Source organism: Balaenoptera ricei, chromosome 6, assembly GCF_028023285.1.
Source record: "Balaenoptera ricei isolate mBalRic1 chromosome 6, mBalRic1.hap2, whole genome shotgun sequence".
NCBI lineage: Eukaryota > Metazoa > Chordata > Mammalia > Artiodactyla > Balaenopteridae > Balaenoptera > Balaenoptera ricei.
Window position 1 is genome coordinate 10,479,374 of NC_082644.1, and position 22,138 is coordinate 10,501,511.

Genomic DNA, 22,138 nt, shown 5'->3' on the forward strand with positions numbered 1-22,138 from the left:
GCATTATTTCATTCTTTTCTTATGGCTGAGTAGTATTCCATCGTATATATATACCACAGCTTCTTTATCCATTTATCTGTTGACGGACACTTAGGTTGCTTCCAGGTCTTGGCTACTGTAAACAGTGCTGCAATGAACACTGGGGTGCATTTATCTTTTTGAAAAGGGGACCCTCCTACACTGCTGGTGAGAATGTAAATTGGAGCAGCCACTATGGAGAACAGTATGGAGGTTCCTTAAAAAACTAATCTGGAAAAGATGAAAACTCTAATTCGAAAACAAAGTTTTTAGATCAAAGGATGCCCAAACAAATGAGAAAAGAGTCAGGGCAATAAAAGGTTTAGAAGTCAAGCCAGAGATAATTTACCAGTCTTATAACCAGAGGCTAACCCTCAAATTTCAAATGACTGTTAGGAGACTCTTACAGCTCAATAATAAAAAGGCAAAGGATCTGAATAGACATTTCTCCAAAGAAGATATACAAACAGTCACTGAGCACATGAAAAGATACTCAACATCATCAGTCATAAGGCTTCCTTATTATTCTCTCACCACTTGGAAATCTGTTGACAAATGGAAAAGATAAAGATCTTCCTAGGGACTTGCCTGGTGGCGCAGTGGTTAAGAATCCACCTGCCAATGCGGGGGACACGGGTTCGAGCCCCAGTCCGGGACGATCCCACATGCCGTGGGGCAACTAAGCCCGCGAGCCACAACTACTGAGCCTGCGCTCTAGAGCCCGCGAGCCACAACTACTGAGCCTGCACACCACAACTACTGAAGCCTGCATGCCACAACTGCTGAAGCCTGTGCGCCTAGAGCCCGTGCTCCGCAACAAGAGAAGCCACTGCAATGAGAAGCCTGCGCACCACAACGAAGAGTAGCCCCTGCTCGTCGCAACTAGAGAAAGCCCATGCGCAGCAACAAAGACCCAATGCAGCCAAAAATTAATTAATTAATTAATTAATTTTAAAACAAATCTTCCTAAATCAAGAGCCATACAAGATAGCAAATGCCAGCTATCTTAATAAGCTTCAAACTCATCAAAGCAGGACCCCTTATCTAATCATTCCTGGGATCTAGAGCTGATTGGCAATTCTCCTGTTAACATCCCATGACTCTGTTCACAGCTCCCAGTCCTTTAGCATGGTCTAAACTGCATCATGCTGTATCAGAAATATACCACCTTCCCTTCCCTCCCCACCACCGTCAATAACGACAACTGTGATGGCAAAAGCCCATTTCTGGAACCATCACATGGCTTTTTTTTCCTTTCATAAAAACCAGTAAATAGAGAGCTGGCTTCTTACTGTCATGGTACAAAGGAACACACTTCAGTGGGATTTTTATCACTGCTAACAACAGACTCCTGCCTCAATAATATAGTAGGAGAAAGAAGTCAAAGGAAATGAGAGGCTGGGTGAGGGAGAGTAAGAACAGATGTTCTGATTTGTCAGAAATGTGTCAAATAATTCTTTATAGATGGACCTAAGACAAATACAGCAATAAAGCTGCTCCTTTCATCTGAGCATCTGCACTTATCCACTTAAACCAAAGGAAGCCTGAAAGCTAGGGGTCAGGCCAGGCTTTCAGTGAATGCAACAAAAGCACAGAGAAAAAGAGTTCTCCATCCTGGATCTATACTTAATTTGAACAAGATCTCCAAGGATATCTACTCCAGTGCTTCTCAAACTATCTGTGGCAAACAAGTAATGTTCCCCTGGCTTATTCATGCTTTTGTAAAATACAATAAATATGAATCTCATGGTTTCTTACATATGACACCAAAAGCACCAAGTAACCAAAGAAAACATAGACAAACTGGACTTCATTAAAATGAAAAGCTTTTGTGCTTTGAAGGACACCATAAAGAAAGTGAAATGACAACCCACAGAACAGCAGAAAAAATTTGCGAATCCTATCTCTGATAAGGGACTTGGATCTAGAATATACAGAGAACTCTTACAACTCAATAATAAAAAGACAACCCAAATCACAATGGGCAAAGGATCTCAATAGACGTTTCTTCAAAGAAGATACATAAATTGTTATTAAGCACATGAAAAGATAGCCAATATCACGAGTCATTAGGGAAATGCAAATCAAAACTACACTGAAATACCACTTCACACCCAGTAGGAGGGCTATAAATAAAAAATGGAAAATAACAAGTGTTGACAAGGATGCAGAGGAAATGGAACCCTGTTCACTGCTGGTGCAATATAAAGTGGTGCAGCCACTTCGGAAAACAGGAGTGTCGTCCCTCAAAATGTTAAACGAAGAGATACTATATGATCCAGCAATTCCACTCCAAGGTATATATCTAAGAGAAAGGAAATGTTCATATACAAACTTGTACATGAATGTTCATAGCAGCACTATTCTCAATAGCCAAGGAGTAGAAACAACCCAAATGTCCATTAATGGATAAATGGATAAACAAAATGTGTACATCCATACAAAATGGATGAAGTACTGACAGATGCTACAAGATGGATGAACCTTGGAAACACTATGTTAAGTGAAAGAAACCAGTTACCAAAGAGCACATATTATATGGTCCATGTATATGGAATGTCTGTAACAGGCAAATTTATAGAGAAACAAAGTACATTAATGGTTGCCAAGGTCTTAGAGGAGTTGGAGAAAAATGGGGAATGACTGCTAATGGGTACAGGATTTCTTTTGGTGGTAATGAAGATTTCTAAACTAGATTATGGTGATGGTTGCACAACTCTGTAAATATACTAAAAACCAATGAATGGTACACTTAAATGAGTGAACTGTATGATGTATGAATTATATTCAATAAATGTTACCCAAAAAATGAATTACAAGAAAAAAGTTCACACTTGGATGTCATGGTAAATATCAAATCATTTTAAAGTTTCTAAATGCCTACTCTGAATTTTTGTACTTACCTCACTGTGGACAGGTAATAAACTGTTCACGGGCCAGCATACCAGTCCAGGACACACTTTGAGTGGCCCTGATCTACTCCATTCTCTCACCTGTACTGTTCCCTCAAAGTGGGATATTTAAGCCCAATAAGATGTCTCAGTTACTATCAGCTATGAAATTCATTTGGCTGCCTAATCCAGGTTTTGAGTTAGTTTCCTGTCATTTGCAAACAAAAGTGTTTCATGATTGAAAATCAGCTCCTCACCGAAACCCAAACATGATTTCATCGTGGCGGAGGTGAGCGTCATCATCAATAGACAGGATGGCCTCTGTCTCGATTTCATTCCAGGGCAGGAATCGATTGTTCAAACTGTTCTTCTCAGTACGGACCACCTGTAAAGAGGAAGGAAAAACACTTAACGGTCAATGCTGCATCGTTCAATGCAAAAGCAAAACCGCCTTTAGGTCAAAGCAGACTGTGGCTAAACATCTTGAACAATTTCGCCTGCTTACCTACCACTTGTAAAATCTAGCATATGCCTTTTAGGAACAGAAATTGCCTCATATTTCGGCAAATGTATAAAGATTTCACATTTTAAGCTGTATTCATTTGCTACCTAATTTTCCTGTGAAACAAGCTAAAGCTGAGGATTATTTTAAGTATGCAATAAACACAGTCTAGGGAAATTAAAAATAAGTTTCCCAAGAGAACACAAGGTGGCAGAGTAGAACTGAGATTATGATTCTCAGCCCTGGAATCCCCTTTAAAACCAAACTCAGAACTCCCTTAAGTCTATATAATTTCTGACCCCCAATTTTAAGGCCTTTCTTTTTGGTATAAAAGAACAAAGGACAGTCCATCTGGTTGAGGTTAATTACTTACTTCACTTTTGCAATTGCTACCTGCAACACTGACTACACTTACAAGAGGTTTTTCTTTCAAGGTGTACCTGATCCAGTAAAACTAACAGCTTTTGTGTCCAAAGAATCTCTATCCAAAGTGACCCACTATGAAAAGCAGTAATTTCTTCACAAAACAAAGATTAGTGCCCAAATGGTAGAACTACATTATGATTTTAAAAATTATTTAAACCTGCCTCAGATAAGCATAGTTTACCATAACATAGGTAGTAGCTTTATTATTCACCTTGTCCCTGATACTCAAACAAGGATGAACATACTCAGTACTTTGATAGCTCATTTTATTTTTATGGTTTCTATACCTAATTAATCCAGCTAGTGAGGAACCATCATTTTATTCTCAAAAACCAGAAACAGAGAGAACTTCTTGAGCAATCACCTTTTTGGAAAGCCAAGAAGGGTCATCTTACTTTTAACAGAACACCTTACCTGTAATGAGGCTAACCTCCACGTAGCATAAGGAATATAATTTTATCCAGGGTCTAAAAGTTTATGAATGGTTTCAAAGGTACTCCCATGACCTCACGAGTATTGTCCCTTCAGCTTAAAATACTCTTTCTCCTATTCCTCTACCACAATTATTCTCCCCCTGGAGACCCAGTTCAGATGCCTCTTGTCACTCCCCAACCTTGTCAAAAGTAATCACTTCTTCTGTGTTCTTAAGGCAGAGTCCTCATATTTCAATTAATTCATTCTAGCATACTTGGAATCCAATTAGTTCAGAGCCAGAAGGTCCTTGGAGATCAGTCAACTTTCACTTTACACGTGGACGACTGGCAAGTGGCAGAGCTAGACTCTAATATTCCCAACTCCAAATCAGTGCGTCTCTGCTAAACTTCGATTAAGTTTATAAGTCTCATCCAACGAAAGCCCCATGGAAAATGTATAATTAATTTGTGTACCATCAAGAAATAAAAATACTGGCCTTCCCTGGTGGCGTAGTGGTTGAGAGTCTGCCTGCCAATGCAGGGGACACGGGTTCGAGGCCTGGTCTGGGAAGATCCCACGTGCCGCGGAGCAACTAGGCCCGTGAGCCACAACTACTGAGCCTGCGCGTCTGGAGCCTGTGCTCCGCAACAAGAGAGGCCGCGATAATGAGAGGCCCGCGCACCGCGATGAAGAGTGGCCCCCGCTTGCCGCAACTAGAGAAAGCCCTCGCACAGAAACGAAGACCCAACACAGCCAAAAATAAATAAAGAATTATTCTAAAAAAAAGAAATAAAAATACTGCCAAACAAGAAAGATGTGAAATAGCTTATCATTTAGAATGTTTAATAAAGAGCTTTTTAAAACTCTGCCTCAGTCCTGGAGGAGTTCCTACCAAGACAAGGAAAAATCTGTAACGGATTTGCTACTACAGAGAGCCAAGCAACAGGCAGAGAAATCCATCTTGCCCTGCAGCACTTTTGACCAATATAAAAATCCCTGAGCTTGTAGCCCAGACCTCCCAAGCTCGGGTTCAGCAGTGACAGAACAAAGGCACTGAACCCTGGGCCAGGAAAAAGAGAGGAGCAAGAAGGGGGAGAAGGCCACGTGCTCACCGTGGTATCTGCCCGGCTCTACCTCAGGGAGTGGGAGGGTGGCCAGAAGTAGCCGAAGACAAATGCCAACCTCGGAGATGGTAAAATGCTGTCTATCTCAGGAAACACCCAATTTCAGAGATGTGGAAATGTAAACTAACGTCCACCCCAGAATCAGTAGACTACAGCAGCTGTTCACTCGAACACGTGCCCCATAAGCTACCCTCGGGTCATTCATGTTACTGTCCTAATGTGCCCAGCATTCACTTAACACAGACCTGCAACGCTGCCAGTTCAGGTGAGTATAGCTGTCCCTCAGCTCTACCAGGGAATACACACAGCTTAAAATGAGAAAAAAAATCAGTAAAACATCCAGTTCTTGAATATTCAATTGTAGATTACCAATTTTGTGAGTTAACCACCAGGAGGATTACCTACAGCACAATTAACAATCCATGAACATAGTACAGAGCTCCAGTACTCAAAGTATAATCCAAAGACCAGCAATGCGGGCATCATCTGGGACTCTGCTAGAAATGCAGAAATGCAGCCCTCCCTAAGCCTACCAAGTCAGGACCAACCTGCATTTTAACAAGATCCCCGAGTCCTATGCACATTAAATTTTGAGAGGCGCTGGTACAGAGGAAAAAGCATGGCTTTGAAGTCAACCAGAAAAACATGCGTTCAGATTCCAATTCTACCACTTATCACGTGTATGAACGTAAGTAAGCAACCTCTCTGCTAAATCATCATAGCACCATGTTATGTGCAAAAATGGAAGTTGTGGGCTTCCCTGGTGGCACAGTGGTTGAGAATCTGCCTGCCAATGCAGGGGACACGGGTTCGAGCCCTGGTCTGGGAAGATCCCACATGCCGCGGAGCAACTAGGCCCGTGAGCCACAACTACTGAGCCTGCGCGTCTAGAGCCTGTGCTCCACAACAAGAGAGGCTGCAATAGTGAGAGGCCCGCGCACCGCGATGAAGAGTGGCCCCCGCTCGCCGCAACTAGAGAAAGCCCTCGCACAGAAACGAAGACCCAACACAGCCAAAAATAAAATAAATAAAATTTAGGACTTCCCTGTTGGCGCAGTGGTTGAGAGTCTGCCTGCCAATGCAGGGGACGCGGGTTCGAGCCCTGGTCCAGGAAGATCCCACATGCCACAGAGCAACTGGGCCAGTGAGCCACAATTACTGAGCCTGCGCGTCTGGAGCCTGTGCTCCGCAACAAGAGAGGCTGCGATAGTGAGAGGCCCGCGCACCGCGATGAAGAGTGGCCCCTGCTTGCCACAACTAGAGAAAGCCCTAGCACAGAAACGAAGACCCAACACAGCCATAAATTAATTAATTAATTAATTAATTAATTAAAAAAAAGAAACTTTAAAAAAAAAAAAAAAGGAAGTTGTTTATCAGCCAAACTTGACAACCCTACAAAAAACCTCTTAATCTAAAAACAAGATACAAGCGCTTCCCTGGTGACGTAGTGGTTAAGAATCCGCCTGCCAATGTAGGGGACACGGGTTCGAGCCCTGGTCAGGGAAGATCCCACATGCCGTGGAGCACCTAAGCCCTTGCACCACAACTACTGAGCCTGCGCTCTAGAGCCCATGAGCCACAACTACTGAGCCTGTGTGCCACAACTCCTGAAACCCACGTGCCTAGGGCCCATGCTCTGCAACAAGAGAAGCCACCGCAATGAGAAGCCCACGCACCGCAACGAAGAGTAGCCCCTGCTCGCCGCAACTAGAGAAAGCCCGCGTGCAGCAACGAAGACCCAACACAGCCAAAAATAAATAAATAAATAAAACAAATTTATAAATAAATAAATAAAAACAAGAAACAACAATTAAAAACAAAAATGATCATGATTTGATACCTAGAACGTAGCCAAACTTTTTGTCTAATTACAGAGTAAATCCAATGAAGAGGACCTGCTTGTCCTTTGGAAGACTTAGAGCTGAAGGCCTCATATCAAATGTGTGTTGGCCTAGATTTCACAGGCAGCTTTTCTGAGAAAGTCTCTTAAAGTCCATTAAGGGGCAGGTCCATTAAGAACAAGTCTTCTGGATTCCAGGAATACATCACAGGTACCATCATCTCTGCTCATCCCGGCACAACTCCTCTGGGATGACAGTAAGATCCCCAGGATTAGGGAACTGACGCGACAGCCATCAGAATAAAAGAAAAACTTTTAAGGATTCAGAGAAACACAACGTCAAGTACGGCAGCAGCTTACTTGTGGTTAGCTCACAAACAACTGTGGTCAGTAGGTCTGCTTTAAGGATTCGGAGTGGTGGTTCTCAGCTAGGAGTGATTTTGCCCCCCAAGAGACATTTGACAATATCTGTGGACATCGTTGGTTGTCACAACTTGGGGTGGCGGTGGGGGGGTTTCTTGCATCCAGTGGGCAGAGGCCAGGGATGCTGCTAGATCCTACACTGCACAGCACGGCCCCCGGAAACAGAGAACTATCCAGCCCGAATGTCACTGTGCCGCTGCTGAGACACCCCGATTCACAGTCAACCACCAGGAGACAGTAAAGCAAACTCTGAATAAATGTAACTCGTAATTTAAGCACAATCACCTTTTCCCCATAAACCGAAAGAGATTTCCGCCTTACAAAGTTTGCAAATACAAACTAAAATTAAAGGGTAAGGGGAGTAAAATCTTTCTTCTACCAGTTTTGCTTCAGAGCTATAGTGCTTAATGTCTAGACAAAAGCCGAGCAAACCAACCGTTATCTATTCTGGCACCACAATCAGAACAACGAAAAGATTCCAATATTTGTAATGCAGACATGCAGATCAGCGCTGGCCTCTAAGGATCTGAGAAAGGATCTGAGAAGAGGCAGATCTGAGAAAGGGCAGATCAAACGTGAAAGAAGTGAGTCAACCAGAAGTAATATGTCACATTTAGGAAATATTCTCATTTTTGTTGATGTTATTTTGTTTTTTTCCAAATTAAAACAACACTCCCCCCTCCCTCAACAGTGGCTATTTTTTTCATGCCTTATGATTATAGCTTAGTAACTTGTGAACATGAAGACTGACCTTCAAGTTATTGACTTAAATACTGGTATGACACTGACTAGAATGTATAGAGCACAGTGCCTGGCATGCAGTAGGTGTTCAACAAGTGTTTTATAAATGAATGAATAAACAGGAAATAGGACCTAATTTGGCCCTGTCCATCCTATTTTCAGAATACAGAATAAAGACTTGAGAAGCTTATATATCAAAACTATAAACACTGGATATACTGAAACCTCTCAGTATCTAATCTAGTTTTCTACAGCAAAAAAATCCATCAACCTACCACAGGCCAGAAGCGGTGCTCATTAACACTCATTTTTCCTGTTCCACACACAACACTCCCTGATGATGTCTCCCTAGTTCTCTGTTCACCATCATTCATGAAGGCGCCCTTCTCATCATCAACGGAACAGTGCAACAAGCACGGCCTAGAACCCTACCATATGCAAATGTATAAAGCGTATGCACGATCAAAAATCAATCAGTATCTTCAATTAACACTCAACCTGGTTCTTGAGGAATTCTGGAGTTTATGAATAATAAAAGAACTGCTACTCGAATAGGGTCCTTTCTCCTAGTGTGTTAACCAGGCATTTGGTTTCTAAATCCAGGCAGAATCAGCAAAACCACATTAATTAGCCAAGTATCAATTCACATCATAAGTATTTAATTAGCTACCATGATAAATCTGAGTCCCAATTAATAGCAAATATCTCAGTGTCTAAGGGATGAAAATGTAAGTAGTTATTGCTATTTACAAGGAACAATGGAACATTTCAACAATTTAGTAAGTTATAGTTGCTCAAGTGAAGCAGAATAATGAATCTGGATTCAAATGGAAGAACTACCTAAATATGGAATCTTTTTGAAAGCAGCTCATGATGAGCCATAGGCAGGTCTCTGAAGTTGGTAGGAAAGAAAATAGGACACGAAGAGATTAAGTGAAGCAACCTAAGTCATACAGTAGATCAAGAGCAGAGAACACTAAAAAGTAGAACGTTACCTGAGAAGTAGTAAAATTTGAAAATGTACGTGGATACTATAAAGCACCATACAAACACATAATGCCACCTACTAAATTCATCAACTTAAATACACGTATAATGTTGTCCTTTTTCTCCTTAAGATCAAATTTTGCCCAGCCAAACCCAACAGTCTCCAACAATACATGCACATGCATAATACACTTCTGTAATGAATCCATTTCTGAGAATGAACTTTATGTCAAGCCATCCTACAGGCAATAAAGGTAAACAACAACTAACTTTTGTCCTCCATCCTCCCCTTTCCTCTAACTTGAAAAAGTAACCCATCATAGAGCTCAGGAAGCAAGAAAATGAGGTCCAAGAGGAAACACATGGCCATGTGTACCTACTTGTGAGGACCCATGTGAAACAGAGCTTGAGGTGACTGGGTGGAGAGTTATCAACAGAGAAGACAACTGAAAAAGAAGCAGCACCAAAACTTCTTGATTTTTCAAGGAGCTCATTCATTCAATAAACAGAGTGGTAGGGGCAAAAAACTGGGAAATGCAAAGAAGGAAGGAAAAGGAGTAAGAAGGCAACACAGCAAACTGGTTTTCCATTTATAACTTTAAATTTGAGTCTAATGCACTATAAAAAAAAACAGTATATGTTTTAGGTTATGAGATAAGACTGTCTCAACTTATAAGAGAAAGTTGCCAATGATCCCTGTGAAACTGTAGGTAAAATAGCATAGGTTACAGGTTCACCACCAAATGAGAGAATGCATGTAAACAGCATGACACAGTGCCTACCTAGCACATTGAAAATGCTCAAACAATGTTAGCAATTACATGAGATTAGTAAAACCTCTTCCTACTTTAATTTGTAAAATATATATACTATGTATCTATGTATGTATGAGTGCGTATGTGGGTATATGTGTGTGTGTGTATATATACATACACACACACACACACACACACACACACACACACATGCTGTGCCTTTCCAAGAAACTTAGATTTGGTGAAAAAAGAAAAATATGCACTGAACTAGGAATTAATACCTAAGTTCTAATTTAGGTATTAATTAGTCAAGTGACCTAAAGCAATAAAATTCTCTGTCTCAGATTCCTTACTTTGAATTTGTAAAAAAGAGAACATATAAACTAAGAGGGGGGACATTATCTAAAGAACTGATTTACTGCAGTTAGTAAATCATTTATGCAACATGACTTTTCAGCAATTCCTTTATATCACACATCTATAATATTTGCTATTAATTTCTGATTTCTGGTAACTTTGTTTTATACAATTCTTCACAGCCATAGCCCATTCTCAAACAGAAAAAGAGAGCTATAACTGTAGCCACCTGATTATTAAGTAAAATATTGCAAACAAACAAAAAAAACCAGGGCTTCCCTGGTGGCGCAGCGGTTAAGAATCTGCCTGCCAATGCAGGGGACACGGGTTTGAGCCCTGGTCCGGGAAGATCCCACATGCTGCAAAGCAACTAAGCCCGTGCACCACAACTACTGAGCCTGCGCTCTAGAGCCCATGAGTCACAACCACTGAAGCCCATGAGCCTAGAGCCCGTGCTCCGCAACAAGAGAAGCCACCGCAATGAGAAGCCTGAGCACCAACGAAGAGTAGCCCCTGCTCTCCGCCACTAGAGAAAGCCCGTGCACAGCAACGAAGACCCAACGCAGCCAAAAATAAATAAATTAATAAATTAAAAAAAAAAAACCCAGACATACCAATACCTGGTGAATTCACCAGACTTTGTACAACCTTGGACCTAGAGAAACTGGACAAGGTTTTTCCTGTTAGCTTTGCCTAGAAATCACAAATTTAGAAAATTAGTATCTGACACATTCAAGTAATATTTTTAAAAGTAGAGTGGGCACAGACAAAAAAAATAAAATGTATCAACTTTCTAAAGAATAAGGCTTCAGAATTATCTCTACTCTTGCCTGAGGTCCAGCCAGAAATAAAGCCTTTAACTGCCCGGCTGGCAGAGGCCCAAGCCTGAATCTTAATGACTGAGCTGACGACACAGCCAGCTTCTCTTCCAGTCTTCCTTAGTAGACTACTGGGGCAATAGTACTAAAATAACTACGCTGGCATGACATTAAGTTCCCAAAACAGAACTCTCCTTGTTCAATTCTAGTACCAAGGGCTGGGAAAGAGGGAAAAGGGCTAAAAAATCACCTCGTATCTCTACAGTTTTCATTTTGGAAACATGGCACATTCTGGCCTCACCTCCAGAGACCTCGGAGTCTCCCAGGGCGGCGTGACAGCTTATCTCTGAAACACCACCTCCACCACGACTGCCCCGTCCAAGCCGCCGGCACCCCTCACCTGGGCTACTGCAATAGCCTTTGAACTGTTCCTGCTCTCTTCCCCACGGTCCCACACATACCATATTTCTCCCTGCTCAAAACCCTCTGCTGGCACCCTAACGCGCTGAGAATAAAACCTGGAATCCTTACCATGGTCTACATGTGCTGGCCTCTGCCTCCTCTGACCTGCTCAAACCCCCCACCCCCAATACACTGGGTCCTCCTGCCATGTCCTGCACCCAACAAGCCTCTTGCACTTGCCGTTCTCTGTATATTCCTCCAGAATTTACGTGGTCCGTTCTCTCACATCCTTCAGGCTTCTGCTCAAACATCACCTCTTCAAAAAGTCCCTCCCAGGCCCCCTGTGTAAATGAGCTGTACCCTTTACAGAGAAGAGAACTAGAAATTAAGAATCAAGGGCCTGGCTGTCACAAGACTGAGAAACAAGTGAGTACGCAGCGTAGAGATGGGCAATGTTTTGAGTGGGCAAGACTACACTGTGAACGACAACGTCCCCTTCGTAACAGCCCACGTTTTAAAACTCCAAAAGGACCGATTTTCACGTTCTCATTTCCAGTCAACGCTCTAACAAGGCCACCCTATTTAGTACAATTTTCTAGACTATAAAAGCAGAGTGAAGAAGATGTGTTAACTGGTCAGAATAAAATAACAACTTGAACCAAAATTCTGGGCGGGGCCGTGTATCAAAAAAGAGACCAGCTGGAGGCTCCTGCTTCCAGGATGGCTGAAAAAGCCCCACCCAGACCCAGCCTCCTGCAGACGGTAACGTAAGCTCTGGACAAAAATACCAAAAAAGCATTACCTGAGAGCACTAGATAGTGAGCAGAAGACAACAAACTGTGAAGGGGAGCTGAAATTTAGGGAGGAGTTACTGACACGGGGAGAATCACCGTCACTTTTGCCCTGAGAGTACGCCAAAGTCGGTACCATGCAAGACAGCTTAAACTCGCATACAACACCCAAGTCTTTCTGGCCTGAAGAATGAGGAAAAGAGTTTGGGGCAACCACAGCCCCTGGAAGAAAGGAGATTCCAGCATGGAGAGAGCCAGACAGGGGGAGCTCCATGGGCTGGGTATAAACTGCCCAGTCTCCGGGCCACGCCTGAACCACGCATGCTTGGCCCTGTTTGCAAGCAGACCGGCTAAAGACAAAAGGGCTGAACTAGCATTTGCGTTGCCACTCGAGAGAGGGAACGTGCAGTCTGAGTCCAACCAAATTAACTGCCTGCTAAAACTAAAATCTCAACACTTTTCAGACAAATAAAACAAAATCCACAGCCTTCAGAACATTCACAATGTTTAATACAAAACTGTTTGATGCGATGTACAAAGAACCAGAAAAACATGACCCAGTCCTCAGGAAAAAAGAAACTCAATTACAACAAATACTCAGGGCTTCCCTGGTGGCGCAGTGGTTGAGAATCTGCCTGCCAATGCAGGGGACACGGGTTCGAGCCCTGGTCTGGGAAGATCCCACATGCCGCGAAGCAACTCGGCCCGTGAGCCACAACTACTGAGCCTGCGCGTCTGGAGCCTGTGCCCCGCAACAAGAGAGGCCGCGATAGTGAGAGGCCCGCACACCACGATGAAGAGTGGCCCCTGCTTGCCGCAACTAGAGAAAGCCCTCACACAGAAACAAAGACCCAACACAGCCAAAAATAAATTAATTAATTAATTAATTTAAAAAAAAACAATTTGGTAAATTAAACATTTAAAAAACAAACAAACAAATACTCAAATGACCCATATGTTGGAATTAGCAGACTAAGATGTTAAAGTAGCTATCGTAACTGTGCTCAATGAAGGAAAGCATACTCTGGGAAAAAAACAAAAACAAAACAGGAAATCTCAGCAGAGAAACAAACTGTTATTCTTAAAAACATGGAAATTCTGGAACTGGAAAATACAGTATCTGAAATTTAAAACTGACTCAATGAGCTTAACAGCAGTGTAGACACAAGTCAGTAAACTTGATGACAGATCAACAGAAATTATCAAAGATAAAAAATTTTTTCAAAAATGAACACAGCCACTGAAAACTGTGGGACATCAAAATGTCTAATATACATAGAACGGAGTCCCCAGGGAAAAGAGGGCAAGAATGGGACAGAAAAATATCTGAACAAATACTGAATAAAAATTCCCCAAAATATGATTTAAAAAAACATAAATTACTAGACTCAAGAGGCTTAGTGAACCCCAATCAAAACACAAGTCAAAGAAAACCATGCAGAGGCATATCACAGTCAAACTGCTGAAAACCAAATTTAAAGAAAAAGTCTTGAAAGCAGCCAGAGAATAATAACACATTACATACAGGGAAACAAAAATCTGAGAAATCACTGACATATCATTTCAAAGAACGGACGCCTGGAAACAGTGGAAAATCTTTAAGATGCATGAAAGTGGTGGCCTCCCCACCTAGTAGGGAGTTTTTCAAAAGACAGGCCTTCAAAACCCCCGGCACAACGCTACCCTCCATCTGACTTCCATTAAACATTCATGTCTTCCGCTCCAGGAGCTAAGGAACCTGATTCGACTGTTCAGAAAACAGGCAAGAGACGGCGAGAGAGCAGTCACCCACTGTCCCAGCCTCTGTGCAGCCGTCCCACACCATTCAGGTGAGAGACCCCTGCAGCTGGTGGCACGTACCCCATCTCCCTGGGGGCAGTGCTGTCACCACGCCCAGGCCCTACCCCATTTGAACTGCAATTCTCTTTACATAAAGCATTTGGGGCAGGAGGGTGGCCGTGAAGATCACATTTACTCTAAGCCAGACCCGATGTAGTTTCCCCTTTGTTATGTAAGTAATAGAAAAGAATGAGGGATTTTAACATATTAACCCCAGCAGGTACCCCCTAAAACAACGCCTCTTTCCTTACACAAACAGCTAGCATTCATGCCCATTGTGCTGCTGGCACCCTGAGCAGAAGAGAAGCACAAACTGCCCAGGATTTTCTGAAATGGCATGTAGGTTCCTGGGTTGATTCTTTTAGTCACAATGCTCATTTCAAATCATTTTCCCTGAAGGACTGGAATCGGACAGATTGCCTGGGAACCACTCTGCTGCTAACTTTACAAAGACCTGTTAACTGCAACATAATGGATAGGTCACGTCTGCACCCTCGGTGGACAATCCACTCTGAGATGCTTCGTAACAGTGCCATTCTCCCACAGGGGAGAGCTGCCGGTCCCTTGCAGCCCTGATACCTGGGTAGTGTAGACTCTATGCCCAAGAGGTTGGCAATTCAACTGCTGCCCAAAAAAACTGCCTCTCTTAAATAGAAAACAGTCCAAATATTTAGAGAATGGAGTGAAACTGTCCAGCCTGAAAGTGTTTTTTCTTTTTCCGAAGAACTTGAAAAAAATGTGTTTCACTAATACAAACAAGCTGTTCAAAACTGCCCCTCATTTGGAAAGTCTCTGGCATTTTCTGACTAGGCATTGTATTGTTGCAATGAGCTACGCAGTAATCAAAGAGGACTACTTATTTCCCACCAGAGTTAAAAGGAAGGATTAGTTCTGGTAAGTTCTCGGACGAATTTCAGTCGCTGTTAACTGTGGTGGCATCGGGTTCTCTACATCCCTATCAAATTCAAAGAAAACTCAGGAAAACGGAAAACAAAGGCTGCTTTATTATTCTATTTGAGCAGCATCTACCTTTCACAGAACAATTTTTTTTAAAAATTTCGATGACATTCAAAAAGTTGTAACTAAGAAAATAAGTGAAATGTATTTGGGAAGACGTCAATAAAAATAATCTCCCCGTTCAACACTTTCTTAATATACTCGATAAATTCTGGGATCAAAAGTTTGTAGAACCCTACAGTGTTTGAATAGCCTCAGATTATAAATTCAATTAAATAAAATACAAGAAAAGATTAGCAGCAGTAGTAAGAGAGTAGCAGGATTCCTAAGAAAGAAAATTTAAAACAAAGATTTGTGCAAGAGAAGAAGGAGTGGTAACAGTTATGACACAAGGGAAATTATACAGCAGATACAAGGAGGCTTCATCAGTGAAGTGAGTCCTTAACAGAAGCAGACGTCCATGCTGCGCTCCACCTCCTCTGACAGGAAGGAATAAGTAGGAATCAAATAATTTTTGGGCACCTTTCTAGATTCCTTACTTGTATTATCTTAGATTCCTCTTTAATCCTGAAGTCAAAGGAGTTAATTAACTTACCAAAGATGACAAAATGACTACTTAATCCCAGGTCTATATCACTCCAAAACGCATACTTTTCCATTATACCATGATGCTGCTTAGAAAATATTTCACATGAATTAGCTCCTTAATGAAATAAATTTTAAAAAAACTGGTGTAGCCTAAACATTCCTCTTCTAGGCAAATTCTTCCTAAATACTACACTAATTTTCTTAAGCAAGCTTCTAGCAATGATGGCCTATCAGACCTTTACCCTTCTTTGCTACCTTTTTCTGGAAAGTACCTAAGCTGCAGGGTAAGTAGTTGCCAGGTGGCTTAAGATTTGCTCTAAGGCCTCACATTTAAGAGAAATGGGTAATCTCCCTCTAGATTGACAAGTTTACATCAGAAGGTGGATAAACAAAGTACTCAGAACTAAAGCTCTATCCTGCATATTTGGCTATTATTTTTGCTGTAAAATACAGCATCCTAACCATAACAGATGGAGTAAAGAATGAGAAAGAACCTGCAAGAGACTACAGAAAAGGTTCAGGATCTCCAACTCCAAAAATATCAAACCCCCGACTCCAGTCTCCCAGAGGACTTGTATCCGATCCTGTGAAATGAAACAGATCGCCTTCCTAAATCCTTTGGGAGGTGATTAAAACCGCAGCTTCTGGAATCAGACACACTAAAACTCAGCTCCTCCATGATTGCTAATCATGACCTTGTGCAAAGTAATTAACCTCTCTAAGCCTCAGTTTCCACAGATTTAAAATGAAGAAACCATACTAGTTCATTATATAAGTTCCATAAATGCTGAATTACAGTGCCTAGACTATGAGTGCTTCTTAAGTGTTAGCTTTTCATTATCATTCTCATTATCAACATCTTTGTGATGACATAGAATAAGTCCATGAGGTCAACGAGAGGGTTCTGTAAACCTTCACGGGGCCAGTTTCAGTACTGGAGCGTCTTAGGAGATTTCTGACGTAAGTAGCAGAGATGGAACTGGCAAGGCCTGAAAGGAATGAAATAGGAGCAAGGAGAAAATTTCATGGGGAAAGAATCTGTATAGGTTTTTTTTTAAAAAAAGCATGTTTATGGAAAAGAGATTAAGAATGAATTCCTCTCTCATGCAGTAAAACAAAAGGCTCATGTTTCTATTACCATGATGGGGACGCCAATGTCAGGCCACAGAAGGTCCTCTGAGGGCAGCTTGGGGGAATTCCACACCACCACGACCTTGTTCAGGTAAGGGAGGCCATTCAGCCTCTCGAGCGAGTTCATGAGCACCTCCTCCCGCTCGTAGGTCAGCATCACCACTGTGAACTGCTCCCGTGGGACGTTGCCGCCCAGTGAGGCCTGGAACTCCTTGCCGGAGCCCCCGGCCCCGCCACCAATAGGCCGAAAGCCAGTCCCGGAGCCCAAGAATTTGGCCTCTGAGGGCAGCACAGGGTCAAACGGTGTGTGGGGGAAAAGATGGAAAGGTCCTGGCGCAGAGTTCCAGCTGCGATAGAAGTCCGTGACGGTCAAGGTGAAGTTGCGGAGGTACTTGGGGGAGGCGTAGGGCGGCTCCGTCTCCACGGGCCCCAGGTCCAAGTCCCCGTTGTCGGCCATGTTGGGGTCGGTCCCGGCTGCCTTGCCTGAGCGATGGGGGATCTCGGCCGCCGCCTCTTCCCGGATGGGAGCGGCTGGGATCTGGATGCGAGTCCTAATCACAGCCAGCACGGTACTGAAAATACTGTCCGCGGTGGAGAAGTAAGTCTCCCAGAGGAAGCGGCCTTGCCGCCTCATGGCCAGGAGGTCGCTGTCGGAGAGGCTCCGCAGCAGGAAGTGGACCTCGGTCACTCGCGGCTTGGGCACCACCAGCGCGGCCTCGCTCCACTGCAGCACGTCCTGGTAAGGAAGCTGCACGTGCTCCCCCAGCACAACCGGGACAGCACCAACCTCCAGGGCTTCAAAGAGCCGTGTGGCACACCCAGAGGAAATAACCAAGCGAGGGTCCCCGGGAGTGATAATGAGGGCGAAGGTGGAGAGCTTCAGTAATTCTAAGCGGTCTTCCCGCTCCCCACACAGCGCCCACTCAGTAGGCAGACTGGGTTTGGGCTGGTTTTTGCAGGTAAATTCTACCAGGACCTGATCTAGTTTGCTGTCCTGTACTGCCTTGAGGGTGGCAATGATACGATCATCGTAGTCGGCTGGAGGGTCGCCCTCCATCTCCTCCTCAAAGGAGCGGGCCTCCTGAAGGCTGGATCTCAGCGACTCAATCTTCTCACCCTGGAAGGTGAAGAGATATTTCCGCTTCACTGGCACCTGTGGTGGGATTTCCATGAAGTTGGGCTCTGACATGGCGTGGACTAGTGGCGACACCACCAAGTCAAAGCCAGGCCGGTACTGGGCAGCATAGAAAGTGGACTGGGCCACCATGGCCCGGCCTGTACTGACATTGTACAGCAAATTCTGGGTGTCTGACTTCCGAGACAGACTGATGATGACGTGGTTGTGTCCGTCTGTCCGCCAGTGTGGTAGGGAGTACAGCTGCTTCTCCAGGTCAGCAGGCCGCAGCACTCCCAGCTCCTGCATTTCCCCCACTAGGATCACATAAAGGCAGGCAATATCTGCATTTTCTGTAACATAAACATTGGCTCGTGCTGTGGCCTGAAAAGCCTGCTTGACCAAGGGATCCAGGTAGCTGCCAAAGGCAAACTGGTCACTGTCATAGACGTAGACTGGGAAACCAGAGGTGAGAGGGCAACGAGAATAATCAAAACAGTTGTGCAGCCGGCAGCTCCGTAGGACCTTTGGGGGAGGGAGGCCGATATCGTCCTTCTCTGGGAGGAGTCGGATGGGCAGAGAGAGTTTGGGCTGATTTTGGGCCATCAGTTCTTTGTAAGAGTGCTCGGTCTGGCTGATGACGTTCTTGAGCTGAAGCAGGTCCTGCTTGGCATTCTCAATGCTCTTCTTACAGGCCTCGATCTTCAGGTTCAGCTTGGCGATTTCACTGTTCAGCTCTTGCCGCTTGGCTTCCAGCTGCAAGAGCTCTTCACTGACAGACTCCCGAATGCGGCAGAGATCCAGCACGTGCTTCACCTCGCAGAGCTCGTTACCAGCCCGTGGGCCAAAGATCCGCTTGCCTGCCTCATCCGCTTCGTCCAGGGTGGTGAGATAATAGTGGGCGATGAGGGGGAAGAACACTAGAATGACGAAGAGCGTGAAGCTGAGCCACGTGAGCCGAATGCGGTTGGACCACCGCAGCATGCAGGTCTGACCTCCGTTCCCCACGCCCCCATTCCGCAACATGGTATAGCCCGTCATGAGTTCCTCTGTGGCTCCTGCCCTGCTGCTCACGTTGGGTCACTCGCCATAACCATGAGCTGCTACCAGACAAGACTCGACCTCTTCTCACTCACGTGTTTCCGGAAGAGTTAGTGTGCTCCCTGGACAAGGCACCAAATAAAACGGAAATTTCATTTTCCTCAGCTGTGACTGAAGTAGTCTCTGACCCTACTCCAGCAGACTTTAAGTTCTGGTTGTTGACCAAAGAACATGTCCTTAATCTTTATCAAACAGTAAAAGGTACCACATTGCTGATGAGATGGAAGGGAAGAGGTCCCTGATGGTGGAACCCAGGAAAGAGACCCAGGAATCAGACTGACTTTGTCAACTGCCATAGCTCTCGTTCCTTGGTTTTGCTGACCAACACATATGCATAGTTACTATTCACAGTTATAAAGTAGCTGGTTAGAACAGAAATAAATGCCAGCCTCTTAACAGTGTCATTGCCAACAATCAGGCCTGCAAAAGAAAGAGAAGCATGTCAGTCTTGAAGACATTATGTTCAACAAGCCTGCTCTCCCCCTGTAACTTTCTGGAAAATGCTTAAATCTTATAAGATGGAACAATGGTTGGATCATTGGTGTGTGTCTCACAGAACATTTTAAGTCCAAGATAGGTTTTGTTTGGTATGGATATTTTACTTGTGGTTAGTAAGAGATGGATAAGGTAAGTGTCCAAAAACAGTTTCAGTGTTTAGACACACACACCTTCTTCCTATTTAATTGGCTATAGAGCAGCATTAGAGCCCTATAAAATGATTACCAGCTACATTCAACAGAGGGCAAAAATGTTCACAACAATTTGTTATTCTAGACTTAGGCATCATCATTAGACAAAGAGAAACACCCTCCTATCTATGTTCATTCCTGACATGAAAGTTGCCTTTTGAACTAGTGGAAAACAAACGAACAAAAAAACACCTCTGCGAGAAGCTCCATTTGTTATATTCAGAGTTGAAAAAAGCTGACGAGAACTCTCTTGATCTTTACCCAGCAGTGGGTGCAGTAATCCAGAGATAAAATGTATTTTTCAGTTTGCTTCTCATTTATCTACTGTTAGCACACATCATGTGCTCCTTCTTAAAATATAAATAGTAACTTGGTCTTTCAGAAAGAACACTATACTTCGAAATGAGGGGCATTATTTCTTATCCTCGGAAGAGATTTGCTGTCAGACCTTACGCCCCAGGTTTCTAATCTCCCAAAATGGAGATAAGTGTACGGAGATAACAACATATATTGTGTTGCTATGAAAATAAAGGACAGAGGATGTGAAGGTACTTCAGGCTAAAAAATCTTGAAACAGCATTCCCAGTCCTATTCTCTTACCAAACTTTACTATCACAGGTTACAAAAGCTTTTCACTTGCTTTCACCTCAAATTCAATACATCTAGAAGTGAATTCGTAATGTTCTGTGCCAAAGAATACCCCCAATTTCCTTCATTCATTCCCTCCAAAAAGTATTTACCATACTCTTTTCATGTCTAAGACATGCTAAGTATAACTGTGGGCGAATCTAGGATGTAAAATAATCCTCGACCTCATGGAACTTCCTTTAGCCTAAAAAGATATAAACAAATAGCAAGGATACTACCACAAGGCAGTGTGAAGTAAGTAGTACTTTTTGGATGCTCAGTCACTCTCTCTAGCTTCTACCTTTGTTAAGGATATATAACTATTAAATGTTTGATAGAGTCTTCTCTCCCTTTAAGTAAAAATAAAAAGTGATGACAATGTTACTAAAAGGTTTGAATAAGGAGACCACGAGATAAGGACAACAAAAACCAAAAAATAATCAATCATGGAAAAGCGTAAATTTGGATGATCTAAACTTGATAATTAACAGCTGACCAAATATCCCAAAGAATGTAGGTCAAAGTTCCTAAAGCATTATCCTTTTAATTCAAATGTTAAAATCTCTCTTTTTGGTTTCAGAAAAATGTTCTCTGCACTTATGATCAAATCGTAACAAAGATAGAATGAAGTGGAGGAAAAAAAGAAGGCATAATCCAGGCGACTCAGCTGATTCATTCCCTTCTTACCACATGGCTCAGGGTCCTTCCTTTCTCTGACTCATGTAGCATTACACTTCAGTATACAATTTCTGGAAATAGTGAACTCCGGGGCTTGCTCTCCTGATAGAAAATAGAGAAGTGACATGCTATTAGAAAAATACTCAATACTGAAGGTGCTATTAAAGAATTTATTTATTGCCTACTATGAAAAGGTTTCTCTTATGTATATAAGGTAAGCATAGAATTTATTGCTCAAATGGAGGCACTCTTTTAAGTGAAAAGGGGTCCTATTAATAAATACGCTGGGACAAAAAGCGTAAGTCGGCATTCTCAAAGGCAAACCATCCAGCTATATGGTTACTTATTTATGAGCTCTAAGAGGGAATAAACCAAAATGCTAAAATGTAGAAAAATCCTTACCTTTCAGAAGTATATACTGAGATATTTATAGAGGATTTATCTGGAATTTGCTTAAAAATAAACAGGATGAGGGTGGTGAGGAGTATTCTGGGATATCAGTGAAACAAGATTAGCCATGAGCAAATTACTGTTGACACTGAATTATGGGGATACATGCATATCTGCTTTTATATATGTTTAACATTTCTCATATTAAAAACTCAAAAATAAATTATACAGAGTCTAAACAAAATGTTTTTTTAAAAGTTATTTGGAGACTGACGATACTTAATCTAATATTGCTAGTGCTACCAACCTACAGTGAACAGAACTGGGAATAGAAACCAACGTTCTAATGGAAACCAGTAATTCAACAATGACTCAAAAAATTTTATCCCCATCATGTTCCATCTCTTTTACTGAAATTAGGCAAAAGTGTCATCAGTGCCCAAAAGCATGAACTTTCTTTCCTAAACAGCTAATTAAATTATTGCAAGCACAAAAGAAAAAGAAAACCCTTAGAATCTCTTCTGTCATTCTCTGG

At 42.8% G+C, this 22,138-nt stretch overlaps 1 protein-coding gene across 1 annotated transcript in view; it reads right to left on the reverse strand.

Moving 5' to 3' along the window:
- Positions 1-21,311, reverse strand: part of EXTL3 (exostosin like glycosyltransferase 3) — a 47,037-nt gene extending 25,726 nt beyond the window's left edge. The window contains exons 1-3 of the mRNA XM_059926827.1: positions 21,223-21,311; positions 17,012-19,639; positions 3,167-3,294 (exon numbers count right to left, since the gene is read on the reverse strand). Coding sequence (XP_059782810.1) covers positions 3,167-3,294; positions 17,012-19,159 — 2,276 coding nt within the window. The 5' untranslated portion in view covers positions 19,160-19,639; positions 21,223-21,311. The remainder of the gene's footprint in view (positions 1-3,166; positions 3,295-17,011; positions 19,640-21,222) is intronic.
- Between the last annotated feature and the right edge of the window lie 827 nt (positions 21,312-22,138).